We start from the raw sequence: 16412 nt of genomic DNA, 5'->3' as shown, positions 1-16412 counted from the left end.
AACCAAAAAAAAAAAAAAAAAAAAAAAAAAAAAAAGCCCAGAAGCCCAGGCCCCACCCCCTAAGACACTCCCAAATTCTGATTCAATTAGTTTGGGATTGGGCCCAGTCAGGGTATTAAAATGAAATGTTCTTTGGGTGATTCCAGTGCGTGGCCAAGGCTGAGAACCACGGCAGTAAGAGAGATTTGGAAGAAAAAGATGATACATATGCATGTTAATGATTTCAGAAGCTCTTGGAACACTCTGGTCACACATGTCATGTTCCTTGTACATGCACACATTCTCATCATCCCTCCCTCCTTCCTGGCAAATTTCTGCTCCACCTTTAAGATTCAGGGTAAATGTCACCTCTTTGGGAAGCCTTCTCTTGCCCCTCTAGACCGATTCCAGGGCTGCTTCTTCTACGCCTTTCATAAATCCATCTCCATTTCTCCATAACATAACAGCATTCCTCACACTGTTTTATTTTTAACCGATTTGAGTTTATCACTAAGCTGTGACTTCCAGCAACAAGCACAGCGGCCTATCATGCAGTAGGCACTCAGTAAATGTTCGTAGAATAAACTGGTGAATAAAATGAAAAAGACAAGTGTTTCATTAACATCTCAAGAAATGTTTACTTAAAAAGCCTAGGTTAAATTTTTGAGTTTCTTATTAAAGATTGAAAGGAAACCACCATTACTGCCTAAATAGTCAACGGTAAATTCATTTTACCTTTCCTTGAAAAAGACTAATGCTCTCAGAAAGGGAAAAGGTGATTAGTGGTCAGTTATCTCAGCTTTCCCCCCGTGCAAGCAGCATCTGGGCAAGATTTAAAATAAAATCCTTCAATACTGTCTAGACCAATTTATTTTGTTCCTCAGTCTCAGCTCAAGAAAATTCCTGTTCAATTCTGTCATAACTCCCCAAAGAAGAAAAGACTATTTAGAGTCAAATAGCCTTTTTTTTTTTTTGACCCAGAGCAGACTGGTGTACTTCTTTGCCAAACATGATTTCTCACCAGCTGTGATCCCAACAGCTTGAAGTTCTCCGTGCTTTGGTGTGAAGAAAACTGGAGGCCCAGCAGAGGCTCTGGTGCACACAGCACACGTGCTCCTGTCACCCTGTGATCCCCATCACCCAATTCTGGCCCTTCCTCTGTTCCTTATCTCCTCCTGTTTACCATCTGTATCATTAATAACACTGAACAGAAGAGAATTAAGTAGAATGGGAAATAGCAACATAAGAGTAATATAACAAATTATGTTGAAAAACAGTTGCGCTATGGACGTGGAAATGAAAGGATACAGAATGAAAGATGCTATGTTGAGACTCTAATCAAAAGTCGGTGTGTTTAAGCTGGTTCCATTTTTCTCAGCCTCACATGATTTTACTATAGTTATAGATCAAAGAAAACTTCTTATACTACTCCCTATAAACTGGGGAAAGAGGGGAAGTTAAGTCCACTAGTGCACGGGCTGGATGCTAACTGAGAATTCATGGCATTGCCATTCTCCCAAATTCCCTGCCTGGAAACCTGGGACTAGCCCTTCATGAGTTTCTTATCCTACCAAATTCTGTCACTTTTACTGGAAAACGTTTCTCCAATAAATTGAGTTCCCCCTTCTCACCATCTTTATGGCTGCTTTCAGGTTCTCACCACTTTAAGTTTCCTCCTATATCTCCCAAGCACAACAGTCTCTCAAACTCCAGTCTACGCTGACACAGTTCTTCTTCTGCAATTCTAAAAACAAACGGACTGTGCAATTCTCAGTTTAAAAATTTCTACAGGGGTTTCCCTGGTGTCGCAGTGGTTGAGAGTCCGCCTGCCGATGCAGGGGACACAGGTTCGTGCCCCGGTTCGGGAAGATCCCACATGCCGCTGAGCCGGGCCTGTGCGCCATGGCCGCTGAGCCTGCGCGTTCGGAGCCTGTGCTCCGCAACGGGAGAGGCCACAGCAGTGAGAGGCCCGCGTACCGCAAAAAAAAAAAAAAAAATTCTACTGGCTGCCTGTTGTCCAAATTAAGCTCAGTATACAAGGCACTTCAAATTCTCCTCTGCTAGCCTAAATCTACCCTTCCCATCACATCTCCTGTCACTGCACCTCCCCCTCCCATCGTGGTCCCTACACGACAGCAACAGTGAACTTTTCTGAGGATGCTAAGCCTCTTCACAACTCTTTGCCTCTGCACATAGAATTTGTTTCCTCTGCCCGGGAAGGTCCTTTGTCCTCACCTGCTTTACCCTTGCCCTATTTCCTGCCTGAAAACTCCTATAAATCCTTCAAAGCCCAGCTCACATGTCCTCCTTTAGGTCTTCTCTGACTCCTGAACACAATCCTCTGTGCTAGGTGTGTAACATGCAGTTCACATCAATACTTCTATACTATACTATAATATCAATTGAGAGTTCTCTCTCCCCTTCAACACTGCAAGTGCCTTGAGGGCAGTGACTGTTTTGTTCACTTTTTATAGCAGTTTTATTGAGATATAATTCACATACCATAAAGTTCACCTTTTTAAAGTATAATTCAGGGGTCTTTAGCATATGCACGGAGTTGTGCATTCATCACTACAACCTAATTGCAGAACATTTTTATCACCCCAAAAGGAAATCCTGTACTCATTAGCAGTCACTCTCTATTCCTCCCTCCCCTAAGCCCCTGAAAACCACTAATCTACTTTCCGTCTTCATGGGTTTGCCTGTTCTGGACATTTCATATAAACAGACTCATACAATATGTGGTCTCTGTGATTAGCTTCCTTCACTTATGTGTATCCTTAAGGTTCATCCATGTCTTAGTATGTATCACTACTTCATTCCTTTTTATGATCAAATCAAATTCTACTGTATGGATCTACCACATTTTGTTTATCTGTTCATCAGTTAACACAGGTATTTGGATTGTTTACACTTTTTAGCTATTATAAATAACGCTGCTGTGAACATTTGTGTACAAGTTTTTGTGTGGACATATGTTTTCAATTCTCTTGGATATACACCCAAGAGCGGAACTGCTGATTGTAATTCTCCTGTGATGTGCACACGTATATATAGACATACATACCATACGTATACGTGTGTGTGTGCGTGTATAAAACCTTGGGAGGAACTGCCAGACTGTTCTGCAAAGCAGTTGTACCAGTTTACATTCCCACTAGCAATGCACGAAGGTTTTGATTTCTCTACATTCTTGTCAACACTTGCTATCGTCTCTTTTAGATTACAGCTACCCAAACAAGTGTGATTTAATTTTGATTTGCATTCCCCTTTCATTTTTATATTCCAGAGTTCCCAGTTCCTTTTACAAAGCCTGGCACATAAGAGCACTCAATAAATGTTTGGTTCATTCATCGTTCACTCATTTATTAACTAAATATTTTTCACTCATTCATTAACTAAATACTCTCTGAGCATCTATTACATGCCAAGGTCAGGAACACAACAGTGTACAAAATAAGCAAAATGAATGAGCAATGAGCAAGTAAATGTCCATAACCCTGAGGGTCTGTCTTCAGAACAAAGGTGGCTCTGCCCCTGGATATCTCGAAGGTGAATGGGACCCATGACTTTGCCATCACCTCTGCATCTATTCATCGTGATGTCTTGAGCATAACTCACAAAGATCCAACATCAATTCAAGAGGCTCGATTCCTATTCCAGAGCTCAGTATATGTTCAGAGCTAAGAGTGTGACGAGAGCTCATGTTATTACTGCTGTCACTCTCCTGCATGCACGATGCACAAACATCTGTTATGACCTGGCATGTATTTCCTTCTTTTCTGGTAAAAGCTTCACAGTTTTTCTTGAGAGTCAGCCTCCGTCCACGCTCATTCATTCATTCAACAAATATTTTTTCGTGCATTACTATGCGACAGATACAGTTCTAACTGCTGAGGAGATAGCAGTGAACAAAACTGACAAAATTAAAATATCTGCTCTCACAGAGGAATTCAGCCCCAGTGTTTCAGGCAGAGAAGACTCTACCCCTTATTCACGAGGTTCATGGCCTAGGCCCAGCCAATCAGAGGAGCACATCTCCATGGCTGTGGTGACTGGTTCAAGGAAAAGCATATGACCAATCCTAGGCCTTCTGCCAGAATGATCAGAAGAGAAGTGCTCTCTTTTCTCTTTTTCTTGAACTAGAAGATTTATAAGCCTAGAGCTTTAAGAGGTCACCATGAAGAGACACCTGTGTACGTAAGACCTAACAAACGGGCAGAGAGAGCCAGGAAACAGAGAGAAAGTGAACGTGCCCTAATGACATTGCTGGAATCCCTGAAACGAGTCATGCCTGAAACATGAGGCGCTGGGACTTCCAGGGTATTGAAGCCAATAGATTTTCAGCAATTAAAAGAGCTGTAGTTAATATAATGCACAGAGTATTTTTTATGAAGCCTAACTAAAATTAGGTAAGCCAGGGTCACTTTAATTTCATGGCTAACAAAGCTTTCCTCAAACCCTGAGTCGCAAAGATCCCAGCCCTGAGATGTAACCCCATAACTCAGGTGACATCCTAATACAAACCCATGCTGGAGCCCGGAGTTAAACCTGCCCTCCCCCCTTCCCTTTTCTGAGACCTCTAGCCTCCTGTCAAAGAAAGTTTGTCAGTAATGACAGGAAACTCCTCTCTTCAATAACCTGCTGCTCTCCCTCTGCTCCCTTGGCATGTTTAACAAAATTGGAAATTGACAAACGGGCGGGGGAAGCTCAACACCTGACCAATTCTTAAGAGACTTCACATTTTCTTCATTTTTAAAATTTTTCTGCTATACAACTTTATTTCCACTGAGGAGTTAACAGCAAAACTTCTGCCCTGAGGAATGCTGCCTTTTGAACTAGACCTCAAAGTATTAAGGAAATGAAGTAAACTCAGATTTTTTTTTTCTTTTAGGAAGGAGAGGCAAGATAAAGCTGGTTTCCTGAAATTACTCATGAAAGTAAACTCTCAATGTGACAAAAATGATAAGAACTTCTCTATGAACAAAGGAGGCAAAGGTTATTAGGAGGCAACTTGGGTCCCTGCGTCAGAGAGATCACAGGATTAGAACCTTAGAAGTTTTTAAACCAGGAGGACAACCTCCCCAGGCTCTAAGATAAAGAGGTGATTTCACCCGGCTAGGTCTGACCCACCTAAGGGGTTTCCCATGTCCCATTCAGCTAAACTGCCTGAGGGCTCACTCTGCTCAACATTCCAAGTGGATCTGAGGAAAAGTCAAGAAAGATGCACCAAACACTTTTCTTCAAGAAACTCAGACAGGGCAGAGACAAGGAAATGTTATTAACAAAACTCCCAATGGCTAAAGTACGCACGGGGTCTTACGAGAAGAAGGTATTAAGGATGAGGACAGAGGTTCAAGGAAAACTCCCACAAAAGGAACAGCTGAGCTGGGTCTAGAAGGATAGGGTTAGGGTTAGGGTCCACCAGTGGACAAGGAAGAGAAAGGCACTCCAGGTGGGAAATTAACCTGGTATTCCAACATCACACCCGGCAGATGTAGTCACCTTGGGATATTATATGCTTATCCCAAGGATATTTTCTTTGCTCAATTTCTAAGCTGTTTTCATCATTTCATCTTCTTCTAAATGATGTCTTCTGAAGACAACTGTATTTTTTAAATATAGCTCTAGAATTTTATGGCCACGTTTGATTAACACAGTCAGTTCAAGCTGGCTTAGGTGAGGAAAAGTAGGTAAGCTAAAGTAACAACACAGATTTTCTTGAAAAACTGATAAGCTGGCCTCAAGTCAATTCCAAAAGAGAAAAAAAAAAAAACATTAGACAATGGCAGTGTCCTTGAAATAGGGTAATTACTCTACTATGTCACAGGCTGAGACCTACTCGGAAGGGACTCCCATGTTGAATCTCGAAGGTTCAACAAGAATTTTCCAAGACATAGAAGGGTATACATTCTGGCATGTTTGTTTTTTTAAAGGCTCTTTGTAGTCACAGCTCCTAAGAGTTGGAAATGGGCTTGAAAGCAAACCTTATCCCAATTATTGGTCCATACTCTACTTCACTAGCTGCCATTGGATTTTCAGGTAAAAAATGGCTGGAATGATACTCTTTTGAAATAAAAATACCGTTTTCCTTGTAAAATGTGTTACATCCTATACCAATGCATGATAGTAATAGGTGTTATTAAAAACCACGCTGGGCTTCCCTGGTGGCGCAGTGGTTGAGAGTCCGCCTGCCGATGCAGGGGACAACGGGTTTGTGCCCTGGTCCGGGAAGATCCCACATGCCGCGGATGGCCGCTGAGCCTGCACATCCGTAGCCTGTGCTCCGCAACGGGAGAGGCCACAACAGTGAGAGGCCCAAGTATCGCAAAAGAAGAAAAAAAAAAAAAAAAAAAACCACACTGGATAATGGTTTCATTATCTCTTATATAACTACCAATGAATAAAGCAATTTGAGTAACAACAGTTAAAGTGAATAATTGGTATAACAAAATATAGTGACAATGAGAAATTTCTATAAGTTATTTGATTAGTTTGCCTCTATTTAGAGGAAAACACATCGTTTACATGTTTGCCAGCTTTATTCTTATGTTTCCATGCTGAGTCTATTTTGCAATGTAATAAAAGACCTTAAATGTTAAAGAATTCCTAGAAGGAATTCTTCTCAACACTTAAAATGTATTCGTCAAAGGACACATGTATTTGCTTTGATTTTGCAAAATTAATATACTTATTCAAATATGGATTTACAAAGAAAATCTACTCCCTGCCCCTAAACCGGCTTCTAAGAATTGCCTCTAAGTTCCTAATTTTCCTGTGTGAACTTAGGTTGGTCACATTGTTTTCAGCTGTCTTTAATAAAAAGATATTTCTGGTCACTCAACTGCCTCTACTTAGCTTAGTGTTTATTTTATTATGTTTTAATTTTAGTTCTCTGTTGAGATGTAACATGCAGTGTTATATAAAGGAGAAAAAGACTTGGACATACTTATTGAGTTTAATTTTAGAATTTAGGGACATTAACATCTATTTGTCCATGGATTAAATTTACTTACTTAGAAACTCAGAAATTTGCGGAGTGGTATGTGCCCTAACAAATATAGAATCTACCTAGATCTATTTGCCACTTACAGTTCTATATTATGTTTCATTCAAAATGTCATTGCAATTGCTTTTTTCTTATTATATTATTATGAGGCTAAGAATTAAATCCCACACCACATTGTATGCAGACTAGCATCCATCATGACACAGAGGAAGGGGCATACAATGAAATTAATTTGGTTTTCTTATTAAGGCCTTAAATTAATCAGCATTAGATCCAGGGAAAATTCTGAATTGGGAGCTCTATTCTAGACAAACCCCGCAATGCCTAAGATGCTGTTCATGCAGACGTCACCACCAATGCCTCCTCTGTTCAAATTTAACAGTTCACAGGCTACAACATGCAATCCTACATGGCAAAATGTGACAGAGTTTTAGTTTTCTGTTAAAGTCAACTAAAATGTTTTCACATTATGATATTAGTAGAGTCATGCAATTAATACATGCATACAGTTAAGTTCAATTACTTCTTCTATTTTAAAGATCCACCTTTCTAGTACATTAGTGAAAAACAATAAAAAAGCCAAAACATGTTATTACAGTAAATCATAAGTTTAACATCAAAACAATTATCTAGTATATATATTTGTTAAAGTTTTAATAGTCAACTAGTATGCTGCACTGAAACATGTGAAAGTATATCTGACCTGGAAGTATTTCTGACATGGGTCACTGGACGTCAGCAATGGTGCAGGAAATAGGTTATAATCTGAAATCTGAAAAGAGGGATCATTTGAGAAATTAAAACCCCAAATAACAAAGCATGAAAGGAAAAAAGCATAGCATTGAAAATTCTTCTAAAAGCTGTTAAAAATATTAAGCAAATCTTGGCAGACAGTGTCCAAATTTGGTTTACTTATAGTTGGCCAAACCACTTTTGACTGAAATTTGAATTCCTGCTTAACCACATTTCCCACAAACATTTCTTGAGATTTTTTTCCATGCCAAGTTTAAGTTATCTATCTATCGATCTCAAGTTTCCAATGCCTTTTCTCATTAAGAATGCACAATTCAGAGGCCAGTAAAGAAAAAAACTGGTAAATTTCACCACATAAAAATTTAAACCTTCTGTTAAGGAAAAAAAAAGGCTATAAACACAACAAAGACAAAAAACAAACTGAAAAAAATTTCATTACAAATGAACTCATTTACAAAACAGAATCAGACTCACCGACATGGAAAACAAACTTATGGTTACCAAAGGGGGAAGGTAGGAGGAAGGATAAATTAGGAGTTTGGGATTAACAGATTCACACTACTATATACAAAACAGGTAACCAACAGGGACCTACTGTATAGCAGAGGGAACTATATTCAGTATCTTGAAATAACCTATAATGGAAAAGAATTTGAAAGAGAATATATATATATATATAAAACTGAATCAATTTTCTGTACACCTGAAACTCAACGTTGTAAATCAACTATACTTCAATTAAAAAAAGAAAAGTTCACACCATAGATGACATAAAAAGGTAAATTCCCTTTATAGAGAATGAGCTCTTTGAAATTAAGAAAAATATAAACAAGCCTGTAGGAAAATGAGCAAAGGACAGAAACAAGTCCTAACAACTAACCTCACTCAAAACTGAAGAAAATGCAAATTTAAGTAACAACGACTTACTAGTTTTCCTGCAGCTAACTGCAAAGATTAATAAGCTTGCTAACACATCATCTAAGGCAAGGACACTGGAAATAGGAATTTCCAAATCTTGCTGGTGGGAGTAAAAACTGGTAAAACTCTTTGGAGAGCCATTTAGAAATATATGAGCAAAGTTAAAATGCATGGACCCTACTGCTCAGCAATTCCTTTCCTAAGAATTTATTTTACAAATAAAATTACATAGACTCTACTGTTCTAAAAGCAAAAGATCAGTAACAACCTGGCTGTTCATCAGTGGATAAGTGCTTCATTAAACTATGATGCAGCCATACAATAGAGCACTGTGCTGCCATTACAAAAAAATGAATCGAATCTACATGACCTGATACAAAAGGGGCCTTAAGACACATCACAAAGGTAAATAATATGCACGATCGAATTTTTAAAAGCATATACATATATATATGTGTGTACGCATATACACACACACACTTGCATTTACATAGAACATGTCTTAAAGGAATAATAAAGAACTACATACACTGGTCAACTGCCAGTTTACCACATTAGATACATAACAAGGAAAACTGAAAACAGACTTTGTTTTCAATGAGTTGCTATCAGGAATGTCACTTAGAATAACAAACTGTTATATTAATTCAAATGTGGATACTGCATGAGTCCATTTATATAAAGTACAAAAACAGGAAAAACCTATCTATTATGTCAAGATAGTTTGCCCTGGAGGGCAGGAAAGGGGAAGAAGCAAGAAAGTAGCCTCTGGGATGTTGTGATGGTAATATACTTCTTGATCTGGATGTGAAAATTCATCAAGATGTAGCCTTTTGTGTACATTTCTGTATGCTTACTATACTTCCATGAAATGTTAAAAAAAAAGTTAAATGTTAGTGGTTTTCTAAAGCATTATTCAAGTTGAGAAACTTTATATTTGCAAAGACTAAATTCTAATCTAACCTTTCCAAACTAGTAACCTTTAATGGGCATTACTTCCAACTTATGATTTAGATAATGACCTGACAACCTTGTCTACTGGTCCACCATACATTTTTAAATTATATTTTCACATATTGTGGGTAAGGCTCATTACTTTGGTATAATTAAAAGGGTGGGCTTAATTTAAACCATCCTGAAACAGCAAGAGATGTTTCCTCTATGTACCTTTGCTTCTACCCTATATCTTTCTCAACTCCTTAAAAGTATTTCACAATTCACTTTTCCTTTCTTTCAGTTTTTGTCTTCAGTATACCTTCAGTTATAAGCATAGCAGATATGAGGTGATAGCTATCAAGAAAATGAATACCAATGAAGTAGAAAGAAAGCTAAAAAAAGGCTTTACAGGAGTATTTTGAAAAGGCTTGAACAAAAATTAAAAATTTGCATATCTTAGTTTGTATTATACTTAAAATAAAATATTCATTTTTTCCCCAATACAAAACAAACTCTGATTTCTGTAAAGTGAAGAATTGGACATTCTGCTAATCACTTCATTTTTAAGAAGGCCCTGTGCTAGTATTATCATCTGACCAATATTTAATCCATACGTGCCATGAATTATGCTAGTAGCACGAAGCACTTCAGTGAACAAAAACACATTCTTCCCTCTTTTGGAATTTATAGACTAGTTGGGGAGACGGATATTAATCAGAAAATTAATCAAATCAGTGTGTAAGTATATATGTTCTAGAGGAAAAGAATTCAGTTCTATGAGAATATGTAATGAAGGAACAGGTGATATAGAGAGCCTGGAGAGTCAGGAAACATTCCCCTGAGAAAGTTAAATTTATGTTGCAATTTGCAGACTAAACAGGATTTAGCAGGATAAAGTTATTAAACACCTAAACGCTACGCAAGGCACTCCCTAGCCCTGGAGATGAAGCACAAAATGCAGAACTATTTTTCCCTAGGTGCTTATATCCTTGATGAATAAATGTAATGTAGTAAAACAGTTTCCGAGGACTTTGCAGCATGCATTAATTCTACATAAATAATAACCTGAGAAAATATAAAAGCACTCAAGTATGGTTTTAAGAATATTCTATAGCAGGTAGCCACTAAGAGCAACATGGAGCTACTAACACTTGGAAGGTGAGTTTTTAATTTTATTTAAGTATGCAGTTGACCCTTAAACAACGCAGGTTTGAATTGAGCTGATCCACTTACACCCATTTATTTTTCAATAATGAATACTGTTGTAGTCCTACATGATCTGTGGTTGGTTGAATCCTGGGATGTGGAGGGAATGCTTAATCCCTGAGCAATCCCAGTATTGCTCAAGGGCCCACTGTCATTAATTTAAATATAAGTTTATAAACTGATGCTTGACTCTTTGGGGGAAACATTTTAAATAAGTTTGGAACTTCTTGGGTAGGTAAATCTACTTCCAACTCTAAAGTTTATGATCAAGTATTTCCAGTGAAAATTCTACATCTGAGTTGAGTGTTAAAACATGCTGATTTTGGAGCCTTTGCAGGAAAATAAATGTAAAATATCTCAGTAATTTTAAAACATTGATTACATGTTGAAATGATAACATTTTGAATATAATAAGTTAAACAAGATGCACTGTTAAAATTAATTTCACCCATTTTTTAAAACGTGGGTACTAGAAAATTTCAACTTACATATGTGGCTTGAATTCTATTTCTATTGGAGAAGTACTGACCTAGGGAATGTAGGTGGATTCTGAAACTTTACCCTACTCAAAATACTATCTTCCTTTCCCAGAGAAAGCAAAGCAAATGCTCCCTCAGCTGTAAGCTAGAGGAGGTATACCAGCTTTCAGAGGAAGTGCCTTTGTTTCCATAAAAATCACATACTGAGTTGCCAAGACACCCAAGACCCAGGGTAGGCCACCACAAGCTCCACGTTAAGAATATAACTGTGGGAATTCCCTGGTGGTCCAGTGGCTAGGACTCTGCGCTTTCACTCCTGGGGCCTGGGTTCAATCCCTGGTCGGGATACTAAGATCCGACAAGCCTAGGGGCGTGGCCAGAAAAAAAAAGAGATATAATCGTGATTTCAAAACAAACAATGAAATTAAATGAATCAATCTAGCAACAGGTTTCCCTTCCAGCAGTGTTTTTATGTGTCACATTTAGGAAAATCCATAATGCTTATGTGCCTTGTGACAATGCCATTGGAGCTCAATAAATGTCCGACATGACCATAGAGGAGCAGCCTAAGCAGAAAGCACTAGTAAACAAATAAAGAAGTGAACAAGTAAACTGAATGCCCACTTGTATTTTGGTTCAGTATAAGATGCTATGTACTTTTCCTCCCCATTGGACATAAATATAAAAATTCAAAATTATATACATATATATTAGTTCAATGTTTTATATGATAACACTCCAATCCTCAATGCCTTTATTTTTGTCAATATGATACACCCAGACCAAGAATGCTAGAGTATACAATCTCACTATAATCAGGCCCTCATGTGCTCCATTTGCCTCAGTAACTGACTGGTCTTTTTATTTGTGATATTGTGTTTGTAATTTAGAATAAAAAGAATTTTTCCCTTATTTTTATTGTGTATTTTACCTTTTTTCAATATGTAATTATACACTGTACCCAACAGGCTTCAAACAGGAAATAGATGACACATTCAAATTGCATATTTTGAGGAGGGTCTAATTAAAGGACTATTTAAAAAAAAAAAAAGTGGGCAGAATAGGAAAATGACAAGAGATAATGCAGACCCCAGGACCAGTAAAAGCAAGTTACCACTCCTGGTCTGCAGGAAGAGAGAGCAGTGTGCAGGGTGAGCACTGCCCACCACCACCATGGAGGTTCACAGCCAGCTTTCAGCAACCTTGTGCAAAACTAGTGTCTTCTTCTCTCACTGCCTGATCCTTTGGCTATAAGGATGAGAAAGTACTCCTTAGTAAGCTAAAGTTGTAACTCCTTTTTTCCAAAAATAAATGAAAACTCACAAGTGTTCATCCATTCAGATCCAGCTCAAGTACTGCATCCTTGATAAAATGTTCTCTGAATTACCTACTTGTTTAATCACTATTATCCCACCACTAAACTTTCTACATACTTCTATTATTACGCTTAACGCACAACATTAAATTTTTATTTTTATCTTTTTTCCCAACAGAGGGTAAATACCTTGAAAGGACTGCCTTAATTATTTTTATTTTTTTAAATTGAGGTATAATTGACATACAATTATATTTTCAGGTGTAGAACATAATGATTTGATATTTTTATATATTGCAAAATGATCACCACACTAAGTCCAGTTAACATCCATCACCATACACAGTTACAAAACTTTTTTTTAATCTTGTGATGATAAATTCCTATGTACTTTTAAAGGATGACAGAGAAACAAAAGATATAAAATAAAAATAAGACAAAGAATTTCACTTTACCTCTCTTCCCCAAATACAGTTAAAAAAGAAATCTGACAAATTCCTCTCAATTTACTTCACTCTCTGTCCTGTGCATCGCCTCTTTAGACCCTTAGTACTTCACCTGGTTCCATAATTCCTATCATGGCCTCAGTCTAATCCCTCCTGACACCTCCGCCCAGATCCATCCCAGCTCCACAACGCCAGACAAACACTGCTCTGTTCACAATCACTCCCAATCCAAAGGCCTCCAGAATAAAGTTCTTTCAGCCACTGAGAACCTAATACCCACTTGATTCTAGAACTTATTTTTAGAGAGCCCTCTTTTCTCACTGGTTTTTAACCTGGGAAAACTATCTGGAGAAATGAGCCACGTTAAGTGTGTCCTAACAAATTTCTGAGTTTATGGACCCTCCCCAGCTCATCTATCTTAGCCTGGTGTTGGGCCCACAGTAGGTCTAAATAGTTATTTTTAGACACTTTGTGATCTTCACAATTCTGAGGCTGCTTATCCTCTTCCCAGCTTAAGAATATTGGGTGGGGCTTCCCTGGTGGCACAGTGGCTAAGAATCTGCCTGCCAATGCAGGAGACATGGGTTCGAGCCGTGGTCTGGGAAGATCCCACATGCCTCGGAGCAACTAAGCCCATGCGCCACAACTACTGAGCCTGTGCTCTAGAGCCGCAAGCCACAACTACTGAGCCTGTGCTCTAGAGCCCGCGAATCACAACTACTGAAGCCTGTGCTCTAGAGCCCGTGCTCTGCAACAAGAAAAGCCACCGCAATGAGAAGCCCATGCACCGCAACAAAGAGTAGCCCCCCCCCGTTTGCTGCAACTAGAGAAAGACTGCGCCCAGCAACGAAGACCCAGCACAACCAAAAACTAAATAAATATATAAGCCTGTGTTCAGACCATCATTTAAAAAAAAAAAAAAAAAAGAACAAGTATGTAAAATTGTATCTCACTCTGCAGGTGGGTTCTAAAGTCAGAAAATGAGGCAAAACTTGACAACAGTCAAACTTACTTTGAAAAATCCTTTAAATTGCCTTAGCACAACACACAGTTTCCATTAAACAATTAAAGTGTGTGCAATTTTATGATGCATACACAATAAAGAGTATTTCTTAAGTATATGTATGTGCAAATTTTTATTTCAGCATTTTGTTTTTCCATGGAGAAGAGAGGCGTGACATATAATATTGCGCACCATGGGAACAAACTTGAATTTTTTTTAATTTGACATTTAATTACTAGTACAATTTCTTGCCATCTGCATATCTGGGTGCTGCATATCTGCTGTTAAGAATCCCTGTTCTGGAAGAGCCTAAATTTACCACTTCTAGAACTTAAAATAGAGGGAAAAAATTGCAGCAATAAAGGTACAGGGACTAATCCTATCGCTAATGTCTATACCTGAAGCAAAAACACTTAAAGAGGTTGATTTGTGATTTTAGCTTTTTATCTTACTTGAGTCAATGTTCTCAAAGCCAGATTTCAAAACCAACTCCAAGAACAAAGAAAAATAAACACAGGAAAAACCATGTTTCCGGAACTATATCCCAGGGGAAAACATCAACAACTAGAAAAGAAATATTTTCAAGACAAAACAATAAATGTAGGATTTTCCATTTACAAATTACCTTTATAACTCTTTTTTTTTTTTTTGTGGTACACGGGCCTCTCACTGTTGTGGCCTCTCCCGTTGCGGAGCACAGGCTCCGGATGTGCAGGCTCAGCGGCCATGGCTCACGGGCCCAGCCACTCCGCGGCATGTGGGATCCTCCCGGACCGGGGCACGAACCCGTGTCCCCTGCATCAGCAGGTGGACTCTCAACCACTGAGTCACCAGGGAAGCCCCCCTTTATAACCCTTAACAAGAAAATTTTTATGCTCCCCCCACAAACATACTTGATCCCCATTTTTCATATTTCAAAGGTATAACATCTGCAGTTTAGAAATAACAGCAATGTTTAATGCTTCCAAGAAGTGCCAACTTAGGGCTTCCCTGGTGGCGCACTGGTTAAGAATCCTCCTGCCAATGCAGGGGACACAGGTTTGAGCCCTCGTCTGGGAAGATCCCACATGCCGCGGAGCAACTAAGCCCGTGCGCCACAACTACTGAGCCTACGTTCTAGAGCCCACGAGTCACAACTACTGAGCCCATGTACCTACAGCCTGTGCTCTGCAACAAGAGAAGCCACTGCAATGAGAAGCCCGCGCACCACAATGAAGAGTAGCCCCCACGCACCGCAGCTAGAGAAAGCCTGTGTGCAGCAACAAAGACCTACCACAGCCAAAAATAAATTAATTAATTAAAAAAAGAAGTGCCAACTTAAAATTTGCTGCTAGATAGCTGTGGAGGATGAACTGCGTCAATGGCATCAATCAACAACTTCTCTGTATCCTCGCTGTCTGCTCTGTCGCTTTGCAGTCCCTTCTTACTGACTGGCCTTGCTATGTCACTTGCTTTGGTCAGTTGAAGGTTAGCAAGTGGGATGGCACAGAAGCTGGCAAAGCATAGCCCATTTCCAGCCCCATGAGAAAGATATGATCTGTACCACTGCCACGAGAACACACCCAGGCTGGCCTGTTGAAAGGATGTTGGAGACTTGGGTAGCATAGCTGAGTCCTCTTGTCCAAGGCCACTGAGATCAGCCTAAGCCAGCCGACCATCAGACATGCGGGAGAGCCCTGCAGAGATCTGCAACTATACCGGCAGCTGACTGAAAGCACATGAGTGAACCTAGCAAAGGCTGTAAAAATGACTCATCCATTCGGTAGAAACTAATGGCTACCGTTTAAGCCACTAAATTTTGGGGTGGTTCATTGCGTAGCACTACTGGGGCAACAGACAAATGATAACACTAACTATACCCACAACAACCAAAATGAGACAATAGAAGAGCCATTGGGATCAAACCTGAATTGATCCAGGGGAGGTATGATGCTATGTGACCCTGCTTCAGGGAATCAAGTTTTTTCTTGGAGATTTATGCCCTCCCTCAGTTACATGGCACTGTCTTGATCAATATAGGCTGCATCTTTGGTTTCTACAGTTGTTCATTCACAATACACAACCATTTACATGTTGCACATCAGAATACGCCATGACAGCAAATTTTAGGAATTTGTCATAAGGACATATAAGCACCATTATTTCTACCAGGAACAAGTTAAATGTCCATCAATAGAAGACTGATTTAATTTATACAATGGAATACTATGCATCATTTATTTAAAAGTGAGGATATTTCTATATTTAGTTATATAGAAAGATCTCTACTAAATATTGAATGAAAAACTAACAATAAAACAGTATGATGAGTATACTGGCATTTCATACCCAGTGCTGGCAACTTTTCTGTATGTTTGAAAGTTAAAAT

The 16412-nt window shown here is 38.8% G+C and overlaps 1 protein-coding gene across 13 annotated transcripts in view; it reads right to left on the bottom strand.

Annotated features, from left to right (window-relative positions):
- APBB2 (amyloid beta precursor protein binding family B member 2) overlaps positions 1-16412 on the bottom strand; it is a 369238-nt gene that overhangs the window by 191826 nt on the left and 161000 nt on the right. For all 13 annotated transcript variants that reach the window (XM_024731651.1, XM_024731661.1, XM_024731662.1 and 10 more), the window contains one exon: positions 7692-7760. In XM_024731651.1, coding sequence (XP_024587419.1) covers positions 7692-7710 — 19 coding nt within the window. In that variant the 5' untranslated portion in view covers positions 7711-7760. The remainder of the gene's footprint in view (positions 1-7691; positions 7761-16412) is intronic.

The sequence above is a fragment of the Neophocaena asiaeorientalis genome, unplaced genomic scaffold (genome assembly GCF_003031525.2).
Source record: "Neophocaena asiaeorientalis asiaeorientalis breed wild unplaced genomic scaffold, Neophocaena_asiaeorientalis_V1.1 scaffold39, whole genome shotgun sequence".
In the NCBI taxonomy this organism is placed as follows: domain Eukaryota; kingdom Metazoa; phylum Chordata; class Mammalia; order Artiodactyla; family Phocoenidae; genus Neophocaena; species Neophocaena asiaeorientalis.
This window is presented reverse-complemented; position numbering and strand designations above follow the sequence as displayed.